Raw genomic sequence first — 25,869 nt, 5'->3', positions numbered from 1 at the left:
GTTATTACGTTACGGGAGGAATGGAAAAGCACCTCTGATATTTTATGGCAGGTCTCGGGGGGCTGTGTGGTAGTCCCTTTCCCAGTTGGAGCAGATAGATGGGGCACGTGAGGTAAAACTGGTCAGAATAGAGGAGTATGCTCGTGAAATAAGGCCTTGTGTTGTGAAGGACGTTCGGCATCTGGTCTCCACATCTGGCCGTTGTGGTCACTGACCAGTTCTGGGTTTTTCCTCAGTGATCCCAACAGACGACAGATTTGGAAGTGACATTTCTGGGAGTCTGGAATATCATGGACTATCTTTAAGGTATTGGAAGGTGACAATGCTCCGGGGGGGGGGGGGGGGTAGCAGGAATCGAGCCGCCTTTAATCCCTTACTGCACCACCAGGAAGGTGACAATGCTCCGGGGGGGCAGCAGGAATCGAACCGCCTTCAAGCCCTTACTGCGCCACCAGTAATAGCTTTGGAGATTTTGCAAACCCGGGGGGAAATAAAGGGCAGTAAAATATTTGAAGGAGATGAGGCTGTGGCGATATCAGGCGGGCCCAGTATTTTATAGAGTCCCATACTACGAGCGATAGGACAGGGCTTAGATGTTTAGGGCGCAGTTGGGGGTGGAAGCCAAGGTAAAGAAGAGGGTGGGACCGGGGGTCCGTGACTATCACATCGATGAGTGTCCACAGAGGTGCAGCTTTACCCACAAATAATTGTGTTAAAGGAGCTCTCTGAGCAGCTTTGTGGTAGTAGGGGGTATTTGGCCCTCCCTGAGACTTAGGTCTATGGAGTAGACATCTCTTCAGCCTTGGTTTGATTGGGCCCCAGATAAACGAAATGAGGAGACATTGCAGTGAGTGTAAGATATGCGGGGGGGGGGGGGATCACACCAAGCAAGACCCTAAAAGGATAGAGCAGTTTTGGCCGGAGAGTCATCTTTACCGCCTGTATTTGCCCCATCCAAGAGATATGTGTTTTGTTCCATGACTCCGATGCCCCCGAAACACACGACCGGAAAGTCCGACAACAAAACCGGGGATTTTTGTTTGAAGGAGGTCGGCTCCAACTTGTCTTGCATACACACGGCCACACAAATATTGACCGGCAACCACGAACGCGATGACGTGCAAGACGTACGCGATGTCTCCATTACCAACGCTAGTTTTACAAGACCGATCGCTTCCGACTCTTCCTGGATTCCGAGCATGCGTGGACTTTTTGTGCGACGGACTCAATCGGTGTCTACACACAATCGGAAAGTCCGCTAACAAATGTCCGATGGAGCGTACAAACGGTCGGATTCAACTTCAAAAAGCTCACATCCAACATTTCACGCCGGAATATCCGATCGTGTGTACGCGGCAGAACAGTAAGATTATTTATTAAACACGTGCCAAAAAACAAACAAACGCAAAAACAGCAGTGAAAGGGTTAAATTTGATTTTTTAAAAGCAAATTGTGGAGGCCACATGATTCCTTTGGGGGCAGAGCTCCAGTCTGCAGCTATATCCCCCTCCAGGAAACATGTCACCTCCATTGCCACCACTTGTGTCTACTGAATGTTTGTTACATTAAAGTTCATTTAAAAAAAAAAGTTGGAGGACACATGTTTCCTATCAAAAGTGGAGCTCCGGTCTGCAGCCACACCCCTCTCTGTGACCAGTCTATTCTTCTCTCTATGATCAGGCAGTCTATCCTGCTCTCCTCTCTATGATCAGGCAGTCTATCCTCCTCTCCTCTCTATGATCAGGCAGTCTATCCTCCTCTCCTCTCTATGATCAGGCAGTCTATCCTCCTCTCTTTTTGTCTATCGCTGGCCAGACTGTTTCCTGGATCCTATCCACCAGCTCCTTCCTCTCTATGGTTTATTTTTTTGAATGAACTTTATCAACAACAACATTCTGGGCAGTCAGCTGTGCTCCATCCATTCTCTCCTCTCTCTCTCTCTCTCCCTTCGTTCTGTAGTTTCTATACAGAATTTTATGGAGAAGCCCCGACATAATGAGCGTAAAGATCTGACCCTGCTGCTACCCCAATCCTGGGTATAGGAACCGGTCAGAACACCGAGGCGGGTGACCCAAATGCCGAATCAGAAGTTGCACCAAGGCAGAGATCCAAATCACCAGGTATATTAAGTTTGGAGATCTGAACCTGAAGGTCCACCGAGCCCAGAGATCTGAACCAGAAGGTCGACCGAGCCCAGAGATCTGAACCTGAAGGTCCACCGAGCCCAGAGATCTGAACCTGAAGGTCCACCGAGCCCAGAGATCTGAACCTGAAGGTCCACCGAGCCCAGAGATCTGAACCTGAAGGTCCTTCGAGCCCAGAGATCTGAACCACGAGGTCCTCCGAGCCTGGAGATCTGAACCTGAAGGTCCATCGGGCCCAGAGATCTGAACCACAAGGTCCACCGAGCCGGTCCACCGAGCCCAGAGATCTAAACAGGTCCATCGAGCTTGGAGATCTGAACCACGAGGTCCTCCGAGCCCGGAGATCAGAACCTGAAGGTCCTTTGAGCCCAGAGATCTGAACCACGAGGTCCTCCGAGCCCGGAGATCTGAACCACGAGGTCCTCCGAGTCCGGAGATCTGAACCACGAGGTCCTCCGAGCCCGGAGATCTGAACCACGAGGTCCTCCGAGCCCGGAGATCTGAACCACGAGGTCCTCCGAGCCCGGAGATCTGAACCATGAGGTCCTTTGAGCCCAGATATCTGAACCACGAGGTCCTTTGAGCCCAGATATCTGAACCACGAGGTCCTTCAAGCCCAGAGATCTGAACCACGAGGTCCACCGAGCCCAGAGATCTGAACCTGAAGGTCCATCGAGCCCAGAGATCTGAACCACGAGGTCCTCCGAGCCCGGAGATCAGAACCTGAAGGTCCATCGAGCCCAGAGATCTGAACCACGAGGTCCTCCGAGCCTGGAGATCTGAACTACGAGGTCCTCCGAGCCCAGATATCTGAACCAGGGGGTGCCCTGAGATCTGAACCAGGGGGTCCACTCAGGCCCCAGATCTGAACCAGGGGGTCCACTCAGGCCCCAGATCTGAACCAGGGGGTCCACTCAGACCCAAGATCTGAACCAGGGGGGTCCACTCAGGCCCAAGATCTGAACCAGGGGGGTCCACTCAGCCCCGAGATCTGAACCATAAGGTCCACCAAGCCCAGAGATATGAACCAGAAACTACACTGTATTCAGAGACCTGAACCACAGGTTACATTGAGCCCAGCGATCTGAACCAGAAGTTAGACTGAGATGAAAGATTCAAAGCAGCCAATGAAGGCAACTAACCAGACTGGAGAGCTGAACCTGCCGGTATACTGAGCCCAGGAACCTGAACCTGCTGGTATACTGAGCCCAGGAACCTGAACCTGCTGGTATACTGAGCCCAGGAACCTGAACCTGCTGGTATACTGAGCCCAGGAACCTGAACCTGCTGGTATACTGAGCCCAGGAACCTGAACCTGCCGGTATACTGAGCCCAGGAACCTGAACCTGCCGGTATACTGAGCCCAGGAACCTGAACCTGCCGGTATACTGAGCCCAGGAACCTGAACCTGCCGGTATACTGAGCCCAGGAACCTGAACCTGCTGGTATACTTTGTCCAAAGAGCTGAATGAGGATGTGGGTTGAGCCCGGAGGGTCGAAGATTCACTGAGATCAAAGGTCGGATTGAACCCAGAAGTCCAGAACATTTGGTAAAGTGAGATCCGAAGCGGAAGTCCCGATAAGACAACCAAACAGGTAAGTTCAGACATGGACCTCCAGACTTGCACACGATCCCGAGGCACAGAGACCGGATCTGTATTGGGAGGCCAAATGCCAGAATACAATCTGCCCTGTTGGCACCGCCTGGCTGGACAAAGTGCTGGGTGGTGCCCACAGGGTGGAAAGGGACAGGTAGGAAATTGGTGGCTGAACAATCATCTTCCTATCGGGTCTCTTTGGTTTTCTATTTGAAGTGTTTTGTTTATCCTGCCAGAAATTCAGAGCTGTCCTGTACCTGGGTTTAGGTAGTTTAGCAAAAGACAACTGGGCAGAGCTGACACCACTCCTTCCATTGTGTATGGTTTGTGTCAGACTGGTGGTGCTCCTCTATAGAGGGACAACCTGGGGTGCAGAGATGGACTGCGGGTGTCTTTATTATTATTGGGATCCTCGTTCCTGAGGTCCAAGCGCTGACAGGGGACCCCTGATGTCCACAAATGCTGACAGGGACCCCCGATGTCCACAAACGCTGACAGGGACCCCCGATGTCCACAAATGCTGACAGGGACCCCCGATGTCCACAAACGCTGACAGGGACCCCTGATGTCCACAAAGGCTGACAGGGGCCCCCCGATGTCCACAAAGGCTGACAGGGGCCCCCGATGTCCACAAACGCTGACAGGGGCCCCCCGATGTCCACAAACACTGACAGGGGCCCCCCAATGTCCACAAACGCTGACAGGAACCCCCCATGTCCACAAATGCTGACAGGGACCCCCGATGTCCACAGGGACCCCCGATGTCCACAAACACTGACAGGGACCCCCAATGTCCACAAATGCTGACAGACCCATCAAGAGAGGACAGCAGGGACACCCCAGAATCCCGAGGGGGTCAGGAGGTCATGGAAGGTGGGCAGATAATATTCCATATTGGGTGTGAGATCGGGTCACCACCTTTTCTTCAAACCAAACACATTAGTGGCGGGGCCAATGTTTTCCCGTGGTGCACATTAGATGACAATAGTAATGCGGCGCACTACATGCACTGTGGCAAACAGTGGGTGTGGCCAAACTGCTCTTGCTGACATCATCATCTCACCCCCCAGCGATGCCAAACCTGCCCCCGGACAGCCACCCGCAGCTCCCAGACAGCAACAGGTGTGCGTGACTATCTCGGTTACTTGGAAGGCCACAATCTGATCTAAATAGTATGTCCAGGTTTCAGGCCGACTGAAAACCGGACACATGATTCAAAACCCGGACTGTCCGGGTGAATCCTGGACAGGTGGCAACCCTAGAGTGAGATCCGAGGATCCAAGTTTATAGTTAAAAAGTTATATATGGAGGAAACATCCAATCAGCTGAGTCTAGGAATCACATGATCTGTGTAAACCAATAGATTAAAGGGATCCACCCTATAGGGGAACTCTGCAGACGGTCAGAGACTGCACACTGCCTGTTAGGCGATGCTCCATACATCTCACAGGGTTTGTTTGATTGGTTGAACCAATTCCTCGCCTTCTATGACCTCATCGGATTATTTTATCTACAGTGTCTGGAAAAAGTATTCACACCCCTTGATATTTTGTCATTTTACAACCAAAAACCATAAATGTATTTTATTGGGATTTTATGTGATGGACCAACACAAAGTGTCACATAATTGTGATGTGGAAGGAAAATTATAAATGATACAAATAAATATGTGAAAAGTGGGGGGGGGGGGGGGGGCATTTGTATGGCGCCCCCCAGAGTCAATACTTTGTAGAGCCCCCACATTTATGGTTTTGGTTGTAACAAAATGTGGGGAATGTCAGGGGGTATGAATACCTTTTCCAGGCACTGTCCTGATATCTGGAGATGATTCCGGAAGGTGAAGATCAGACGGATTTGATGTAACTTGTGGAATGGCCTCTGACCTGTCCAGCCTTCCTGCAGATCCCTCTACACACAGATATACTATATGTAGGCCCAGGATGAGGCCTGAACCTGGATTCTCACCCAGAATCTTCCACAGATGATTGGTTTTCAGTAGCAGACCACAGGTGGGGTGTATAGGGAGTCTCTATGGGGACAGATAGCGGACACATGGAGGATGTCTTCCTATGACCCATCTTGTATAGCATGGGTGCTCAACCTGTGGCCCTCCAGCTGTTGCAGAACTGCAAGTCCCATCATGCCTTTGCCTTTGGGAGCCATGCTTGTAACTGTTAAGCCTTGCAGTGCCTCGTGGGACTTGTAGTTTTGCAACAGCTGGAGGGCCACAGGTTGAGCACCCATGTTGTATAGGGAGTCTCTATGGGGACAGATAGCGGACACATGGAGGATGTCTTCCTATGATCCATCTTGTATAGGGAGTCTCTATGGGGACAGATAGCGGACACATGGAGGATGTCTTCCTATGATTCATCTTGTATAGGGAGTCTCTATGGGGACAGATAGCGGACACATGGAGGATGTCTTCCTATGATTCATCTTGGACTTGTATCTTTGCAGGCAGCGATGAAGTCCTGTGTGCTGGAGCCTCATATCTGATGTTTTCTGATTGTTGAGGAAAGTCGGGTAAGATGAGAAGTCAGAAAACACAAATAAAGGGTCCCGGAACCTTCTCAGCTCCACATTCTGGAAAGGGTTTGACATGAATTCTCTTCTCTCCTCTGTGTAGGACCCTCGCTGTAGGACCCTCGCTGTAGGACCCTCGCTGTAGGACCCTCGCTGTAGGACCCTCGCTGTAGGATGGCTCCGCAGCTTTACGCAGTCCTCCTCGGCCTCCTCCGTCCTGCCCTCCCATTTATCCTGGGCCTCTCCTTAGGCTGCAGCCTCAGCCTCCTCCGCATCTCCTGGATACAAGGAGATGAAGGTCCATGCATGGATCATCCTCAGAGCCAACTTGGGCTACAGGCTGGGCAAGCAAAGCCCCATATGGATGACTTGAAGCTCCGGATTGTTCCATACAGCCACAGAACACATCCCTCCCACAAGAAGGTGCTGAGGTGAGACTTGTATCCCGTAGGTGAGTCTTGTATCCCGTAGATGAGACTTGTATCCCGTGGGTTAGACTTGTATCCCGTAGGTGGGACTTGTATCCCGTAGGTGGGACTTGTATCCCGTAGGTGAGACTTGTATCCCGTAGGTGAGCCTTGTATCCCGTAGGTGAGCCTTGTATCCCGTAGGTGAGACTTGTATCCCGTAGGTGAGCCTTGTATCCCGTAGGTGAGCCTTGTATCCCGTAGGTGAGACTTGTATCCCGTGGGTGAGACTTGTATCCCGTAGATGAGTCTTGTATCCCGTAGATGAGTCTTGTATCCCGTAGATGAGACTTGTATCCCGTGGGTTAGACTTGTATCCCGTAGGTGAGACTTGTATCCCGTAGGTGAGCCTTGTATCCCGTAGGTGAGACTTGTATCCCGTAGGTGAGCCTTGTATCCCGTAGGTGAGCCTTGTATCCCCTAGGTGAGACTTGTATCCCGTGGGTGAGACTTGTATCCCGTAGATGAGTCTTGTATCCCGTAGATGAGTCTTGTATCCCGTAGATGAGACTTGTATCCCGTGGGTTAGACTTGTATCCCGTAGATGAGACTTGTATCCCGTAGATGAGTCTTGTATCCCGTAGGTGAGTCTTGTATCCCGTAGGTGAGACTTGTATCCCGTAGGTGAGTCTTGTATCCCGTAGGTGAGACTTGTATCCCGTAGGTGAGACTTGTATCCCGTAGATGAGACTTGTATCCCGTAGATGAGACTTGTATCCCGTAGATGAGACTTGTATCCCGTAGGTGAGTCTTGTATCCCGTGGGTGAGCCTTGTATCCCGTGGGTGAGACTTGTATCCCGTAGGTGAGACTTGTATCCCGTAGATGAGACTTGTATCCCGTAGGTGAGACTTGTATCCCGTAGATGAGACTTGTATCCCGTAGATGAGACTTGTATCCCGTAGATGAGACTTGTATCCCGTAGGTGAGACTTGTATCCCGTGGGTGAGACTTGTATCCCGTAGATGAGACTTGTATCCCGTAGATGAGACTTGTATCCCGTAGGTGAGACTTGTATCCCGTGGGTGAGACTTGTATCCCGTAGATGAGACTTGTATCCCGTAGATGAGACTTGTATCCCGTAGATGAGACTTGTATCCCGTAGGTGAGACTTGTATCCCGTAGATGAGACTTGTATCCCGTAGATGAGACTTGTATCCCGTAGATGAGACTTGTATCCCGTAGGTGAGACTTGTATCCCGTGGGTGAGACTTGTATCCCGTAGATGAGACTTGTATCCCGTAGATGAGACTTGTATCCCGTAGGTGAGACTTGTATCCCGTAGATGAGACTTGTATCCCGTAGGTGAGACTTGTATCCCGTAGATGAGACTTGTATCCCGTAGATGAGACTTGTATCCCGTAGATGAGACTTGTATCCCGTAGATGAGACTTGTATCCCGTAGGTGAGACTTGTATCCCGTAGATGAGACTTGTATCCCGTAGATGAGACTTGTATCCCGTAGATGAGACTTGTATCCCGTAGGTGAGACTTGTATCCCGTAGATGAGACTTGTATCCCGTAGGTGAGACTTGTATCCCGTAGGTGAGACTTGTATCCCGTAGATGAGACTTGTATCCCGTAGATGAGACTTGTATCCCGTAGATGAGACTTGTATCCCGTAGGTGAGTCTTGTATCCCGTAGGTGAGACTTGTATCCCGTGGGTGAGACTTGTATCCCGTAGGTGAGACTTGTATCCCGTAGATGAGACTTGTATCCCGTAGGTGAGACTTGTATCCCGTAGATGAGACTTGTATCCCGTAGATGAGACTTGTATCCCGTAGATGAGACTTGTATCCCGTAGGTGAGACTTGTATCCCGTGGGTGAGACTTGTATCCCGTGGGTTAGACTTGTATCCCGTGGGTGAGTCTTGTATCCCGTAGGTGAGACTTGTATCCCGTAGATGAGACTTGTATCCCGTAGATGAGACTTGTATCCCGTAGGTGAGTCTTGTATCCCGTGGGTGAGCCTTGTATCCAGTAGATGAGACTTGTATCCCGTAGGTGAGTCTTGTATCCCGTGGGTGAGCCTTGTATCCAGTAGATGAGACTTGTATCCAGTAGGTGAGTCTTGTATCCAGTAGATGAGACTTGTATCCTGTAGGTGAGTCTTGTATCCAGTAGGTGAGACTTGTATCCCGTAGGTGAGACTTGTATCCCGTAGGTGAGTCTTATATCCCGTGGGTTAGACTTGTATCCTGTAGGTGAGTCTTGTATCCAGTAGGTGAGTCTTGTATCCCGTAGGTGAGTCTTGTATCCCGTAGGTGAGACTTGTATCCAGTAGGTGAGTCTTGTATCCAGTAGGTGAGACTTGTATCCTGTAGGTGAGACTTGTATCCCGTGGGTTAGACTTGTATCCCGTAGATGAGACTTGTATCCCGTAGGTGAGTCTTATATCCCGTGGGTTAGACTTGTATCCAGTAGGTGAGACTTGTATCCCGTAGGTGAGACTTGTATCCCGTAGATGAGACTTGTATCCCGTAGATGAGACTTGTATCCCGTAGGTGAGACTTGTATCCCGTAGGTGAGACTTGTATCCCGTAGATGAGCCTTGTATCCCGTAGGTGAGTCTTATATCCCGTGGGTTAGACTTGTATCCCGTAGGTGAGTCTTGTATCCCGTAGGTGAGTCTTATATCCCGTGGGTTAGACTTGTATCCCGTAGGTGAGTCTTGTATCCCGTGGGTGAGTCTTGTATCCCGTGGGTGAGTCTTGTATCCCGTGGGTGAGTCTTGTATCCCGTAGGTGAGACTTGTATCCAGTAGGTGAGTCTTGTATCCAGTAGGTGAGACTTGTATCCCGTAGGTGAGTCTTGTATCCAGTAGGTGAGTCTTGTATCCCGTAGGTGAGACTTGTATCCCGTAGGTGAGTCTTATATCCCGTGGGTTAGACTTGTATCCCGTAGGTGAGACTTGTATCCCGTAGGTGAGACTTGTATCCCGTAGATGAGCCTTGTATCCCGTAGGTAAGTCTTATATCCCGTGGGTTAGACTTGTATCCCGTAGGTGAGTCTTGTATCCCGTAGGTGAGTCTTATATCCCATGGGTTAGACTTGTATCCCGTAGGTGAGTCTTGTATCCCGTGGGTGAGTCTTGTATCCCGTGGGTGAGTCTTGTATCCCGTAGGTGAGACTTGTATCCAGTAGGTGAGTCTTGTATCCAGTAGGTGAGACTTGTATCCCGTAGGTGAGTCTTGTATCCAGTAGGTGAGTCTTGTATCCCGTAGGTGAGACTTGTATCCCGTAGGTGAGTCTTATATCCCGTGGGTTAGACTTGTATCCAGTAGGTGAGACTTGTATCCCGTAGGTGAGACTTGTATCCCGTAGATGAGACTTGTATCCCGTAGGTGAGACTTGTATCCCGTAGGTGAGACTTGTATCCCGTAGATGAGCCTTGTATCCCGTAGGTGAGTCTTATATCCCGTGGGTTAGACTTGTATCCCGTAGGTGAGTCTTGTATCCCGTAGGTGAGTCTTATATCCCGTGGGTTAGACTTGTATCCCGTAGGTGAGTCTTGTATCCCGTAGGTGAGTCTTGTATCCCGTAGGTGAGTCTTGTATCCTGTGGGTGAGTCTTGTATCCCGTGGGTGAGTCTTGTATCCCGTAGGTGAGACTTGTATCCAGTAGGTGAGTCTTGTATCCAGTAGGTGAGACTTGTATCCCGTAGGTGAGACTTGTATCCCGTAGGTGAGACTTGTATCCAGTAGGTGAGTCTTGTATCCCGTAGGTGAGACTTGTATCCAGTAGGTGAGTCTTGTATCCCGTAGGTGAGACTTGTATCCAGTAGGTGAGTCTTGTATCCCGTAGGTGAGACTTGTATCCCGTAGGTGAGATTGTATCCTGTAGGTGAGTCTTGTATCCAGTAGGTGAGACTTGTATCCTGTAGGTGAGACTTGTATCCCGTAGGTGAGCCTTGTATCCCGTAGGTGAGCCTTGTATCCCGTAGGTGAGACTTGTATCCCGTAGGTGAGTCTTGTATCCCGTAGGTGAGTCTTGTATCCCGTAGGTGAGTCTTGTATCCCGTAGGTGAGACTTGTATCCCGTAGGTGAGTCTTGTATCCCGTAGGTGAGTCTTGTATCCCGTAGGTGAGTCTTGTATCCCGTAGGTGAGCCTTGTATCCCGTAGGTGAGATTGTATCCCGTAGGTGAGATTGTATCCCGTGGGTGAGCCTTGTATCCCGTAGGTGAGTCTTGTATCCCGTAGGTGAGACTTGTATCCCGTAGGTGGGACTTGTATCCCGTAGGTGGGACTTGTATCCCGTAGGTGAGACTTGTATCCCGTAGGTGAGTCTTGTATCCCGTAGGTGAGACTTGTATCCCGTAGGTGAGATTGTATCCCGTAGGTGAGATTGTATCCCGTAGGTGAGCCTTGTATCCCGTAGGTGAGCCTTGTATCCCGTAGGTGAGTCTTGTATCCCGTAGGTGAGACTTGTATCCCGTAGGTGAGTCTTGTATCCCGTAGGTGAGACTTGTATCCCGTAGGTGAGATTGTATCCCGTAGGTGAGATTGTATCCCGTAGGTGAGCCTTGTATCCCGTAGGTGAGCCTTGTATCCCGTAGGTGAGTCTTGTATCCCGTAGGTGAGACTTGTATCCCGTAGGTGAGTCTTGTATCCCGTAGGTGAGACTTGTATCCCGTAGGTGGGACTTGTATCCCGTAGGTGAGCCTTGTATCCCGTAGGTGAGACTTGTATCCCGTAGGTGAGTCTTGTATCCCGTAGGTGAGACTTGTATCCCGTAGGTGGGACTTGTATCCCGTAGGTGAGTCTTGTATCCCGTAGGTGAGTCTTGTATCCCGTGGGTTAGACTTGTATCCCGTAGGTGAGCCTTGTATCCCGTAGGTGAGCCTTGTATCCCGTAGGTGAGTCTTGTATCCCGTAGGTGAGTCTTGTATCCCGTAGGTGAGCCTTGTATCCCGTAGGTGGGACTTGTATCCAGTAGGTGGGACTTGTATCCCGTAGGTGAGCCTTGTATCCCGTAGGTGAGCCTTGTATCCCGTAGGTGAGCCTTGTATCCCGTAGGTGGGACTTGTATCCAGTAGGTGGGACTTGTATCCCGTAGGTGAGTCTTGTATCCCGTAGGTGAGCCTTGTATCCCGTAGGTGGGACTTGTATCCCGTAGGTGAGTCTTGTATCCCGTAGGTGAGTCTTGTATCCCGTAGGTGGGACTTGTATCCAGTAGGTGGGACTTGTATCCCGTAGGTGAGCCTTGTATCCCGTAGGTGAGTCTTGTATCCCGTAGGTGAGACTTGTATCCCGTAGGTGAGTCTTGTATCCCGTAGGTGAGACTTGTATCCCGTAGGTGAGTCTTGTATCCCGTAGGTGGGACTTGTATCCAGTAGGTGGGACTTGTATCCCGTAGGTGAGCCTTGTATCCCGTAGGTGAGTCTTGTATCCCGTAGGTGAGTCTTGTATCCCGTAGGTGAGTCTTGTATCCCGTAGGTGGGACTTGTATCCAGTAGGTGGGACTTGTATCCCGTAGGTGAGCCTTGTATCCCGTAGGTGAGTCTTGTATCCCGTAGGTGAGACTTGTATCCCGTAGGTGAGTCTTGTATCCCGTAGGTGAGTCTTGTATCCCGTAGGTGAGACTTGTATCCCGTAGGTGAGACTTGTATCCCGTAGGTGAGCCTTGTATCCCGTAGGTGAGCCTGTTGGGGTTCATCTGGCCAAACATTCTCTCACAGCACGTTATAGGGGTCCATGACAGTCCCAACATGTAACTTTTTACGGATAGATAATTCAATGACCTCATGTGTGGCAGGTTGGTGGCCACCAGCTGGAGCCTCCTGGCAGGAACATGTAATGTACATTCTCCCTTCTATTTCTGTATGGGGGTGACGGCTCTGTAATTATTATAATAAAAAAAACATCCAAGTCCCTTTTTCCTAATGGATATCCAGCTGTCACATGACCCGGCTCTCTCCCAGCCTGTCTGCAGGGAAACAGAAGTAGGAGGAGCTTCTAGTCCTCTGCTGCCGGTCACATGTTCAGCTTTTGGCACACAGAGTAAAAATAAATAAATAATATCAATAAACTGTTATAAATTGTCGTACAAATATATATTTGAAATCAAATCGTTATTTATTTTTGGCAATAACACGGTGTGGGTGGATTTCTGGCGGTCACAGGCTGGTGTCACGCCCCCTTTTTGCCTGTGTCTTAGAATAAGAGGGAGGTGAAGCCTCCATCAATCTACATGCAATATCCCACCCCCATTGTGGGCATGGAGGAGGAGGAGGAGTGGCCTGTCACTATGTATACGCCCACATGTGTGACAGCAACCCATCCCACCCAACATGGAGGATCTAAGTCAATGGAATGGCAGTGTGGGAAGTAGGAGAGCTCATACAGCGTGGGGGTGGGGTGAGAATTCCAGAGGTCAGGCTCCTGGCTCCAGTTTGCTCATTAGTATTCATGTCTTTGTTCATAGAACCCGGTACATCCAATCAGAACTTGGCTACAGAGAACGTCTGCTGGTCACAGTCTTGTCTTCTCGCTCCACCCTGAACTTGCTCGCTGTGGCCGTGAATCGCACGCTCTCCTCTCATGTGAGCCGCTTATTGTTTTTCACCGGAGCCCGAAGTCCTAAGGCCCTCCCAGGAATGGAGGTCGTATCCCATGGCGACGAGCGCCCAGCGTGGTTAATGTACCACACATTGCGTTATCTGGAGGCGCACTTTATATCCACCTATGATTGGTTCTTTGTTTCTCAAGATGATTCTTATATTAATGGCTACCACCTGAAGGAGCTTGTAAACCATCTCAGCCCCGGGCCTCCTGTGTACTTTGGGCAACCAATGGAGTTCATTGGAGGCAAGGAGAACTGGAGATACTGTCATGGGGCTTCTGGTTACCTCCTGTCCAGGGCGCTCCTCCTCAGACTGGGGCCCCATTTGGATTTCTGTCGCTCTGATATACTTAGTTCCCGGCCGGACGAATGGTTGGGGCGCTGCCTTCAGGATACACTTGGAATTGCATGTGTGGCCGAGTATCAGGTAATGTTCAGACAAATAGAGCCCAACACCAGACATTTCATATTACTATAATTGTATGTGTTTTATATACAAGTCCCTCTAACACCCCTCAACCTCCACCTAGGGCCCACGTGTCCCTCTAACATCCCTCAACCTCCACCTAGGGCCCACATGTCCCTCTAACACCCCTCAACCTCCACCTAGGGCCCACATGTCCCTCTAACACACCTCAACCTCCACCTAGGGCCCACATGTCCCTCTAACACCCCTCAATCTCCACCTATGGCCCACATGTCCCTCTAACGCCCCTCAACCTCCACCTAGGGCCCACATGTCCCTCTAACATGCCTCAACCTCCACCTAGGGCCCACATGTCCCTCTAACACCCCTCAACCTCCACCTAGGGCCCACATGTCCCTCTAACATCCCTCAACCTCCACCTAGGGCCCACATGTCCCTCTAACGCCCCTCAATCTCCACCTATGGCCCACATGTCCCTCTAACGCCCCTCAACCTCCACCTAGGGCCCACATGTCCCTCTAACATGCCTCAACCTCCACCTAGGGCCCACATGTCCCTCTAACACCCCTCAACCTCCACCTAGGGCCCACATGTCCCTCTAACACCCCTCAACCTCCACCTAGGGCCCATATGTCCCTCTAACACCCCTCAACCTCCACCCAGGGCCCACATGTCCCTCTAACACCCCTCAACCTCCACCCAGGGCCCACATGTCCCTCTAACACCCCTCAATCTCCACCTAGGGCCCACATGTCCCTCTAACACCCCTCAACCTCCACCCAGGGCCCACATGTCCCTCTAACACCCCTCAATCTCCACCAAGGGCCCACATGTCCCTCTAACATCCCTCAATCTCCACCAAGGGCCCACGTGCCCCTCTAACACCCCTCAATCGCCTCCTAAGGCTCATGTGTCCCTCTAACACTCCTCAATCTCCACCAAGGGCCTATGTGTGCCTCTAACACCCCTTAATCACCTCCTAGGACTCATGTGTCCCTCTAACATCCCTCAATGTCCTCCTAGGGCTCAGGTGTCTCTCTAACGCCCCTCAATATCCTCCTAGGACCCATGTTTCCATCTAACACCCCTCAATCTCCACCAAGGGCCCATGTGTCCCTCTAACATCCCTCAATGTCTTCCTAGAGCTCACTTGTCCCTCTAACATCCCTCCATGTCCTCCTATGGCTTGTGTGTCCCTCTAACACCCCTCAGTCCCCTCCTAGGATTCTTGTGTCTCTCTAACACCCCTCAGTCTCCTCCTAGGACTCTTGTGTCCCTCTAACACACCTCAATATCCTCTTATGGCTCACATGTCCCTCTAACGCCCCTTAATCTCCTCCTAGGGCCCACGTGTCCCTCTAACACCCCTCAGTCTCCTCCTAGGATTCTTGTGTCTCTCTAACACCCCTCAGTCTCCTCCTAGGACTCTTGTGTCCCTCTAACACACCTCAATATCCTCTTATGGCTCACATGTCCCTCTAACGCCCCTTAATCTTCTCCTAGGACTCACGTGTCCTTCTAACACCCCTCAATATCCTCCTAGGGCTCAACACCCCTTAATCTCCTCCTAGAGCTCACGTGTCTCTCTAACACCCCTTAAACTCCTCCTAGGACCCATGTGTCCCTCTAACGCTCCTCATTCTCCTTCTAGGGTTTGGTTTACATCTCCTTCAATCTCCCAAGAAATGCAGACATGGATAATATAGAAGAGTCGGCTCTGGCGGGAGCCGTGTCCGCTCATCCTGTGCGGGATGCCACGCTCATGTATCGATTGCAGCGTAAAGTCAGCCAGATGAGACTGCACAGAACCTACAGCCGGATCCAGAGACTTCAGGTGAGCATCTTTCCAAAAGGTGAACCCATTTACTATAAGAGGACCTGTCGCACCTGGGAATATAAATATTCATTTCTATTTCCTTTTTATTTAGCTTTTTTTTTTTTTTATGTTTCAAGGCTATTGATAAGCTTTCCATTTAGAAGTCTCCTGGGCCAGATGGATTGACAGCCGAGTTTTAGAAGCACTTTAAGGTTACTCTGGCCCCATATTTGGTGGAGGTTTTTAATGGCTGTCTTAGAGAGGTTTCACTCTCTTCCTCCATACGACAATCTGCAGTGATTCTTCTGTCAAAGGGTAAAGATTCTTCGAGAATTGAAAAAGGCCCATTAGCCTTCTCAATGTTGATAGGAAGATACTGGCAAAAATAAATTTCTGGTGTGTATCGTCTGTAGCGGATGATCTACTTTTCTCACCACCAGCACTGTTCTGTTCAGGGTAGAAGCACTTTTTCAGTGGCATTAGCTGTCCGGGAGGTCCTGGAACGGTGCAGGGCTGCAGGCTGGAGAAAGTATTTGCTGGCTTTAGATCAGGCCAAAGCTTTTGATCGGGTCAATCATGAGTACCTATGGCTGCTTCTTGGCAAGTATGGCCTGGAGGGGGGCTTTATTGATTGGCTGGTTGGCTTTATTGATGGTTGGAAAGGACGGCCGTTTGAGGTTTGCTCGGGTGTGTGTCAGAGGTGTCCTTTAAGTCCTCTGCTATAAGCATTTGCAGTCGATCCCTTCATCAGGTTAAAACATAGTTACCAAAAAGGCGACGTTTTAGGGCCACGCAGGACCCCTTCATCAAACAGCTTCATCTCTGGGACAGAGAGGAGGTGGTCTCAGTGATGGAGCATTATGCTGAGGCATCTGGTTCATAGATCAACCAGGGTAAGAGTGAGGGTTTTCTGGATGGGAGAGGAAGGAGATGGCTTTGAGGTTCCGGACACCTTCCCAGAGCCCCGCCAGGAAATTAAAGTTTTAGGCATCAAATTTGATCCCGGCGATTTATGGTCTCGCAAATCGGGTAAGCAGGAAACAAGATACTGATGCCAAGCTTGCCATCTGGAAGGATTGGAAATTCTCTTACAGGGAAAGGACTGACCTGATTAACCACTTGCTTACTGGGCACTTAAACCCCCCTCAGTCCCAGACCAATTTTCAGCTTTCAGCGCTGATGCACTTTGAATGACAATTGCGCGGGCATACAACACTGTACCCAAATGAAATTTCTATCATTTTTTTCCCACAAATAGAGCTTTCTTTTGGTGGTATTTAATTACAGCTCGGAGTTTTATTTTTTGCTAAACAAACAAAAAAAGATGCAAAAAAAAAAATCATGTTTAATAGTTTGTTATAAAATTTTGCAAACAGGTAATTTTTCTCCTTCATTGAAGTGCGTTGATTAGGCGGCACTGATAGGCTGCATTGGTGGGCACTGATGGGCTGCATTGGTGGGCACTGATAGGCTGCACTGGTGGGCACTGATAGGCATAGTTAAGGCGGCACTAATAGGCACAGATAAGGCGGCACCGATGGGCACAGATAAGGCGGCACTGATGGGCAAAGATGGGCACAGATAAGATGGCACGGATGGGTGGCACGGATAAGTGGCACGGATGGGTGGCATGGATGGGCACTGATAGGTACCACAGATAGATGGGACTGATGGGCACTGATAGGTGGCACTGATAGGTGGCACTGCTGGGCACTGATGGGCGGCACTGCTGGGCACTGATGGGCGGCACTGCTGGGCACTGATGGGCGGCACTGGGGTGCAGCACCTTTGAGGCAGATTGGGTGGCACTGTGGGTGGCACTGTGGGGTGGCACTGTGGGCACTGACGGGGGGCACTTACTTTTGCTTTTTATTTTACTTCAGGATGGCACTGCGGGAGGCAGGTGGGCACTGGCAGGTGGCAGGTGGTCCCTTGTGATCGGCTTTTTTTTTTTCTCCTCGCGCTGTCAGCGCGAGGAGGAATAATAGCCGATTACCGGCTCCGTTCTATCACATGATCAGCTGTCATTGGCTGACAGCTGATCACGTGATAAGGGGTCGGGATCGACCCCTTGCACGGATTGGTGATCAGGCGAGTCTCATGGACTCGCCGATCACAGAGCGCGCCGCGCGCGCCCCTCAGGGGGCGCGCAGGCCGCTCGTAACCGGGACGACGTCAATAGACGTAGTCCCGGAAATGTAGGTCCGCGCTAATGCCGTCATTTGGCAATAGCGCGGATCTCAAGTGGTTAAAACGTACCTGATCCCGGTATTTCTGTACGTCAGCTTTGTCTGTATTATGCCAGTGTCTCTCTATGTGAAGATCTACAGCTGTTTCTTCCAACTGTTATGGGGGAACAAACTGAACCTCATTAAGAGGTCTGTAACCTACCTTCCCAGGAGGATGGGTGGCCTAGGTATGCTCAACCCAGTGGTATTTTTTTTTCTCTGATGTTTTTGAAACATAATTTTGGTAATATGCTGGCATAGGAACCACCTGGTGGGTTGGTATTTTTCAGTCCTGGTTTAGGATTTTTCTGCAATGCTGGGTGAATGGTAGGCCAGTGAAAAGCCTGAGGGCAGGGGCGTAACTATAGGGGGTGCAGCAGTTGCGACCGCAACTGGGCCCTGTGCTGCAGGGGGCCCATGCAGCCCCTTCTACATATGGCCGGCAGCAGCATAGGCAGCTAGGGGTACCAGTGCACCATGCACACGGGTGGCTGGAGGTGGAGGGTGACTAGCAGAGCTCCATGCTCGACTATCGCACTGGCTGCTCTTTAGTTGTGCATTCCCCGCATGACCTGTGTCCTCGGCCGGCTCCTCAGAGTACCCCTCTCCTGCTCCATGCATTGCCGCTCAGTCCGATGTCTGTTCTCCCCAGCCAGAGTCCCGCCCCCCCCCCCCCCCCGAGTCCGGCCCACACTGCACTGCATACTTCTCCCGGGTAAACAAACTTTAAGCACACAGATGCAGTGCAGCCCTATGAGAGCCCCCGGAGGACACTGCAGGCTTGTCTGCCAGCCCCCCTCCTCCCCCGTCATCCACAGATGATGAAAGGTCTTTCTGGGAGATATGCTGATCGCCCGTCCAGCACACTGGATGGAGCCCAGGCCAACATGGATGAGTGCGCGGCCTGCAGCTTGGTCACAGCGAGTGAGAGGACCCCATCCCCCACACACCATTACATACCCCCTCCATCTCCCCCTGGGGACAGGGGCCCCTTCTCACGTGGGGACATGGACCCCCATCTCCCCTGAGGACAGGGACCCCTTCTCACCTGGGGGCAGTAACTTCATCTGCCCTGGAGAAAAGGACCTCATCTCTTCTGGGGACGGGGACCGCATCCTGCCCCCAATGGGGCACCTAAAAAAAAATAATAATAATAAAAAAAAACTACTGATGCCAGTGGTGGAACTACAGGGCTCACAAAGGTCATACCTGTGACCACGCCCTGGAGTTCCACCGCCGGACTCGGAGGGAAGGGCCCTGGCTGGGGTTCAGGGGGGCCCTTCATGGTTTCTTGCATCGGGGCCCTGAAGGTTCTAGTTACGCCACTGCCTGAGGGTCCGACATGGTAAGCTCCTGGCTTACATTGCCCCGTGTCTGAAAATGCTTCAGCAGTGGTGAGTGATGGCGGAGGAAATTAAAGTGGTTGTAAACCCTTACAGACCACTTTTACCTACAGGTAAGCCTAGATTAAGCCTTACCTGTAGGTGAAAGAAATATCTCCTAAACCTACATGCCAGACCCACAATACCCGGAAGGAAGATGGACGCTCCGTGGAAGAGGGGACATCGGTGACATCGCTGGCTCCTGTGTCAGGTAAGTGACACATAATGGGCTACTATGTGATGCGATGCGATGCATAGTAGCTCATTATGCTTTACCTTTGCAGGGAAACGAAGAGGAAGTAAACCCATTAGGGTTTACTTCCTCTTTAAGTCTCTTCCTAGGAAGATCCTGGAGAGGAGGGTTGTTGAATCCGCCTTTAGCAAACCTCTGGCCTTGAGGAATTACCCAGGCCCTGTTATGAGGGAGGGTCTGCGCTTGATTGATCTGGAGAGAATCCCTTTAAAGTTTTGGGTATTGGCCTGGCGCTCGTTCCATGACTCTATGTGAAGGGCAACTTGAAGAATTACTCTGCGATGAACCATGGTGTGTGGAGCGTGGCGGTGTCAAGGAGACAATGCACCATGTCTTGCTTCAGTGCCCCTTTAATATAGAAGTCTATATGTGGGTGGGTGGGGCTTTGGGTATACCTTTCCTTTCCCTCTTGAGCGATGCAGAATGGTCATACAGGGCTTTTCAGACTCGCCGGAATTTTGAGACGCTTTTTCTACTTAGCTTAGCAGTCCGTTTCTTCACATTTAATGCACGGTGTCAGGTGTCCACTTCGGGAAAAAAAGTCCTTTCATTAAAGGTGATGGTGCACGACGTTCTGGGGGAGGTTGGGAAGATTTGGGGTCTTGGGAAGGGCAGGTGTGGGTCCGGACAAAGGCGTGGAGGAATGTCAAGTCCCCGTAGCTGCTGTCTGTCAGTCTCTGGGGGTGTGGATTTCTTTCTGTCAGAGGCGGCTCTCTAATTAGGCAAATAAGGCGGTCGCCTAAGGCCTCGCACTCACAGGGGCCTCGCGACAACCTAATTGAAGAGCTGCCTCTGCTGACAACAATGCCGCTGCGGCATTAAGCTCAGACCGGCAACGGTTTAACATTGCCTGTTAGATAGAGAGCACAGACACCAGCACTGAGAGCACTGACACCAGCACTTTAAAGCTCTTAATATATGTAATTTATACAGTTCATTTTTTTATCGCTTGAATTATTTTTTCCATTATGGGCATGAGTGGGGCCTCATGTCTAGGTTTTGCCTAAGGCCTCAAAAAGCCTAGAGCCACCTCTGCTTTCTGTCCTTTCGCATCCCTAGATTTTATAAGATTTTGGAAAAAGGCCGCCATTATTTATGCTGAAGTAAGCTATTTTTGGTTATTTCTATAAAATGTTATTCTGTATATATGTAAATATGCTTTTATAAGGTTGTATGTTTGTAAGATATTTATTCAACAAAAATGTACACTCTAATGGGGGGGTGTATGTTATCCGGATTGTGGGAGGAGTCTCAGGAGAAGACGAGGGTCCCTGGCATTCATAAAGCCGGATTTGGGGAAGTGTCTCTCACGAGTTGTAAAAGTGAGGCAGTGTGCGCCAAATCCACTTACCCGTCTAGAACCTGGACTTGAATTTGGCGCACTTTTAGAACCGCACACGAGAGACACTTTCTGTGTCGCCTTCTCTCTCTCTGTACGCCAATGGAGAGCCCTTCCTAATTCGCTTCCACTGGCGATATTTTATTCTGAATTTGGTGGGGCGAGTCGCTGTCAGAGCCAAAAGTGTCACAAAAGCTTCAAGAATTTGGGGCGTTCCATCAGCAAGAGGGATTAACACCAGAAAAGGGGTAAAATATGTGTTTTTTTAATTGAATTTTCTTATACATTTTATTTTCTAGTTCATTCATATACCGTAACACTCCTGAGGAAGCTAAACAAGCGAAACATGTAGAGTGGGATACTATGGAATGATTAGTTGTTTTATGTTTCACCACTTTGGTGGGATTTATTGATTGTATCCATTATCTGAATGGTATTACCAATGTTTTTATTGTCTGTAAATTTTTTTTAGTATAATGAATTTGTTTCTGTGATCCTGACCAATCATTCATTATCTAGCACCTTAAAAGTCCCGGGGGTTGTGTTAACCCCAACGTCCCTTTTTGCTTTGTTACCAGAAAAGGGGTATCACATCTTTGTTGTGTCCCCCCCCCAGTATCCCTCATAGTAATTGAGCTCAGGTCTCCAGCGCTGTAAAATATAAAGATGATTTTACACCAAGTAACTAGATACCAAACATGCCATGCGTTAAAATTACGCACACTCGTGGAATGGCGACAAACGACAATACTTAACCACTTGAGACCCGCGCTATAGCCAAATGACGGCTACAGCGCGGACCTCCTTTGCCGGGACGACGTCTATTGACGTCGTCCCGTGCACGAGCGGCCTGCGCGCCCCCTATCAGACTCGCCTGATCACGGATCCGAGCAAGGGGTCGATCCCGACCCCTTACCACGTGATCAGCTGTCAGTCAATGACAGCTGATCATGTGATACAACGGAGCCGGTAATTGGCTATTATTCCTCCTCGCGCTGTCAGCGCAAGGAGAAAAAAAAAAAAGAGCCGATCACCGGCGGCCGCGATCGGGACAACAGTCCCGATCACGGCCAGCTTTCCAGTGTCCACCTGCCCCCCTCAGGAATAAATAAGTGCCACCCAGCAGTGCCACACATCAGTGCCCACAGTGCCACCCACAATCTGCCTCAACAACGGTGCTGCACCCCAGTGCCACATATCCGTGCCCATCAGTGTCATCTACCAGTGCCCATCAGTGCCGCCCATCAGTGCCACCTATCAGAGCTACCTATCAGTCCCATCTATCAGTGGTACCTATCAGTGCCCCTTAGTGCCACCCATCCATGCCATCTTATATGTGCCCATCTTTGCCCATCAGTGCCGCCTTATCTGTGCCCATCAGTACTGCCTTATCTGTGCCTATTAGTGCCGCCTTAACTATGCCTATCAGTGCCCACCAGTGCAGCCTATCAGTGCCCACCAATGCAGCCTATCAGTGCCCACCAGTGCAGCCCATCAGTGCCCACCAATGCAGCCCATCAGTGCCCACCAGTGCAGCCTATCAGTGCCGCCTCATCAGCGCATTTCAATGAAGGAGAAAAATGACTTGTTTGCCAAATTTTATAACAAACTATTAAACATGATTTTTTTTTATTGATTTTTTTTGCATCTTTTTTTGTTTGTTTAGCAAAAAATAAAACTCCGAGCTGTAATTAAATACCACCAAAAGAAAGCTCTATTTGTGGGAAAAAAATGATAAACATTTCATTTGGGTACAGTGTTGTATGCCCGCGCAATTGTCATTCAAAGTGCATCAGCGCTGAAAGCTGAAAATTGGTCTGGGCAGGAGGGGGGTTTAAGTGCCCAGTAAGCAAGTGGTTAAAAATCTTCTTAGGTGACGCTTTAAAAATGTTTAGAGTTACAGAGGAGGTCTGGCGCTAGAATTCTTCTCCGTGGCGATACCTCACATGTGTGCTGTGAACACCGTTTACATGTTTGGGAGTGACCTATGTATGCGTTCACCACTGCGCGTGAGCATGCCGGACAGGACGCTCTAGACTCTATTTTTTTGTATTATTATTTAATTTGTACACTATCCCTTTACATATTTTTTTATCACTTTGAAAATTTTTATCACTTATTATTGCGGTGAGAAGGAATGTAAACATCGCTTGTGACAGCAACAGGCAAGAAACAGGTCCTCTTTATGGAGAGATCTGGAGTCTATGAGACCCCAGATTTCTCCTCTACAATGGAAAGCATCAGATCAAAAACAAAACATTGATCTCATGTTTTCCAAAAACAAAAAAAAAAGGCATTGTTTACATTGGGCCCGGAAGTGATGTCGCAATGTCGCTCCGGGCCTCCTATGTCATAGAGTTGAGTGGAGGCCATCTTTCCTCTGCTAATCTCAATGGCCAGCCACCACCACAACCACCTGTTCCTGGACTTCCCGATGAGCCAGGTAAGGCCAAGAACCACCAGAATGGTGGCAGGAGGAAGGTGGGGGGGGGGGGTGTCCCTTCTCTCCACTTCTAAAAGTGATCCATCAGCTATTCAGCTGCTCAGATCTCTTTTATCAGAAAAAACAGTGGCTACAGAAAGTTTTAATACCGGGGTTATGGCATCCAACTGAAAACATATTTTCCCAGTTAGGCAGTCAGCAAATGGTTATAAACCGATCAGTAATTGCTGGATGTGTCTGTAGAGGGCGTCCTCCTCGTCTCTAATTCTTCCTCTTTTTCTCCTTCAGGGTGAAATCCGGAACCTTTCCTCTCTGACCCCGGATGGAGAAGCCAGTCTTCTGTGGCCAGTCGGAGTCAACCCACCATTCACCCCAAAATCCCATTTTGACTTGCTGACTTGGGAATACTTTACAGAGACGCACACCTTCTCCTGCCACGATGGGGCCCCCAAGTGTCCCCTGCGGGGGGTCTGGTTGTCGGACATACAGCAGGTGCTGGAAGAGGCTCTGGAGCAGCTCAATCACCGCTATCATCCATGGCTTCACTTCAGGAAGCGTCATCTGCTGAACGGCTACAGACGCTTTGACCCCACCAGGGGGATGGAGTACACCCTGGACCTGGTGCTGGAAGCCACCACTAAGAAGGGTCACGCTGGAGTAATCATCAAACGCCTTAGCCTTCTGCGCCCCCTGGGCCTGGTGGAAATTCTTCCCATGCCATATGTGACTGAGGCCACGCCGGTGCAGGTCGTGGTACCATTGATGCCGGCCGATGCTGGCCACATTTCAGCTTTTCTTGATTCCTTTGCCACCAACCTTCTGGACCCACAGGAGAACGTGGCCCTGACGGTGTTGCTGGTGTATGACGTGACCTCCTCGGGGCAGGTTCAGGATGTGTTTGAAGGGGTGCGGGGGATGGTGTCTGAATTGGAGAGCCGTTACTCCTTCCTCCGCCTGGAAGTGACCAGCGTCCGCACAGAGATCCCCTCCCAGGTCAGTCTGATGGAAATCGTCTCCAAGAAGCATCCCATGGAGACCCTCTTCTTTCTGCTGAGTGTTTGGAGTGAAGTGACCGCAGAGGCGCTGAACCGCTGCCGGATGAACGCCATCAGTGCCTGGCAGGTCTTCTCTCCGGTTCACTATCAGGAATACAACCCCGACATGTCCCGCCACGGCTTCTCCGCCCCGCCATCTGCAGACTTCCTCCATGATGGACACTTTGACCGGTTCTCCTCCTCAGAGTTCTGCTTCTATAACTCAGACTTCATGGCGGCCCGGAACAGAATGGCCATGGAGGTGGAGGCACCGGAGGATGAGGAGGAAGATGGTGCCGGAACGGAGCTTCTGGAACTGTTCCTCAGACACTCCCAGCTGCATGTCTTCAGGGCTGTGGAGCCATCATTGGTGCAGAGGTTCTCCCTGAGGAAGTGCAGCACCCTTCAATCAGGAGAGAGTTATCACCGCTGTGTCATAAGCAATCTGGAATCACTCGGATCTCGTATTCAGCTGGCTACAGCTCTCTTCAACCAGGACCAGACCAACAGCACCTAAACTGGGATCAGTGCCACGTGACCAGACCACAGAACCTAAACTGAGACCAGTTCAACAGCACCTAATCTGAGTTGACTCCCACGTGACCAGACCAACAGCACCTAAACTGGGACCACTTTCACATGACCAGACCAAAAGCACCTAAACGGAGACCAGTCCCACGTGACCAGACCAACAGCACATAAAATCGGATCAGCACCATATGACCAGACCAACAGCACCTAAACTGGGATCAGTGCATCATGACCGGACCAACAGCACCTAAACTGGGATCAGTGCATCATGACCAGACCAACAGCACCTAAACTGGGATCAGTGCATCATGACCAGACCAACAGCACCTAAACTGGGATCAGTGCATCATGACCAGACCAACAGAACCTAAACTGAGACCAGTCCCATGTGACCAGACCAACAGAACCTAAACTGAGACCAGTCCCATGTGACCAGGCCAACAGCCCCTAAACTGGGATCAGTGCCACGAGATCAGACCAACAGAACCTAAACTGTGACCAGTTCCACATTACCAAACAGAACCTAAAGTGAGACCAGGCCAACAGGACCTAAACTGAGGCCAGTCCCAAGTGAACAGGCCAACAGCACCCAAACTGGGACCAGTCTTACATGACCAGACCAACAAAACCTAAACTGTGACCAGTTCCACATTACCAAACCGAACCTAAACCTGCCCTATCATGCTAGAGGCGTCTGTACTGCTGTGATCATCAAAATGCAAATAAAGTTATTTATATTTTACTATAATGTGTTCCGTTGTGTGAAGGTCACTCATCTTTCCAATATTTGGCAGCCAGTGGATGTGTCTTCCCAATTATTGGCCGTCAGTAGACGTGTGTTCACAATTATTGGCCACCATTAGACGTGTCAGTAGATGCGTCTTCCCAATTATTGGCCGCCAGTAGATGCGTCTTCCCAATTATTGGCCGCCAGTAGATGCGTCTTCCCAATTATTGGCCGCCAGTAGATGCGTTTTCCCAACTATTGGCCGCCAGTAGATGCGTTTTCCCAATTATTGGCCGCCAGTAGATGCGTCTTCCCAATTATTGGCCGCCAGTAGATGCGTCTTCCCAATTATTGGCCGCCAGTAGATGCGTCTTCCAAATTATTGGCCGCC

At 50.3% G+C, this 25,869-nt stretch overlaps 1 protein-coding gene across 6 annotated transcripts; it reads left to right on the top strand.

Moving 5' to 3' along the window:
- The first annotated feature begins 1,811 nt into the window (after positions 1–1,811).
- CHPF2 (chondroitin polymerizing factor 2) lies at positions 1,812–25,499 on the top strand. Of its 6 annotated transcripts, XM_077493672.1 has the most exons (7): positions 1,812–2,904; positions 2,936–3,740; positions 6,203–6,268; positions 6,372–6,699; positions 13,161–13,725; positions 15,377–15,559; positions 23,475–25,499. In XM_077493672.1, exons 4-7 carry the CDS (start codon positions 6,443–6,445, stop codon positions 24,735–24,737), a joined length of 2,268 nt encoding a protein of 755 aa, XP_077349798.1. In that variant the 5' UTR covers positions 1,812–2,904; positions 2,936–3,740; positions 6,203–6,268; positions 6,372–6,442; the 3' UTR covers positions 24,738–25,499. The 6 variants fall into 6 exon arrangements, with proteins under 6 accessions (XP_077349798.1, XP_077349801.1, XP_077349802.1 ...); XM_077493675.1 differs by lacking the exon at positions 2,936–3,740 and having other exon boundaries at positions 1,812–2,120; positions 6,386–6,699; XM_077493676.1 differs by lacking the exon at positions 2,936–3,740 and having other exon boundaries at positions 1,812–2,120.
- Positions 25,500–25,869: the final 370 nt, after the last annotated feature.

The sequence above is a fragment of the Lithobates pipiens genome, unplaced genomic scaffold (genome assembly GCF_037356315.1).
Source record: "Lithobates pipiens isolate NorthernLeopardFrog02 unplaced genomic scaffold, aLitPip1_a1.2 Scaffold_19, whole genome shotgun sequence".
NCBI lineage: Eukaryota > Metazoa > Chordata > Amphibia > Anura > Ranidae > Lithobates > Lithobates pipiens.
The sequence above is the reverse complement of the archived record's forward strand: the minus strand, read 5'-3'. Positions and strand labels throughout refer to the sequence as shown.

Excerpts from the sequence above, each read along its gene's own strand:
- CHPF2 (XM_077493675.1), top strand. The coding sequence starts at position 6,443 with ATGGCTCCGCAGCTTTACGCAGTCCTCCTCGGCCTCCTCCGTCCTGCC. Across the intron at positions 13,726-15,376 it reads CATGTGTGGCCGAGTATCAG|GGTTTGGTTTACATCTCCTT; the intron begins GTAATGTTCAGA and ends TTCTCCTTCTAG. Across the intron at positions 15,560-23,474 it reads GCCGGATCCAGAGACTTCAG|GGTGAAATCCGGAACCTTTC; the intron begins GTGAGCATCTTT and ends TTTCTCCTTCAG.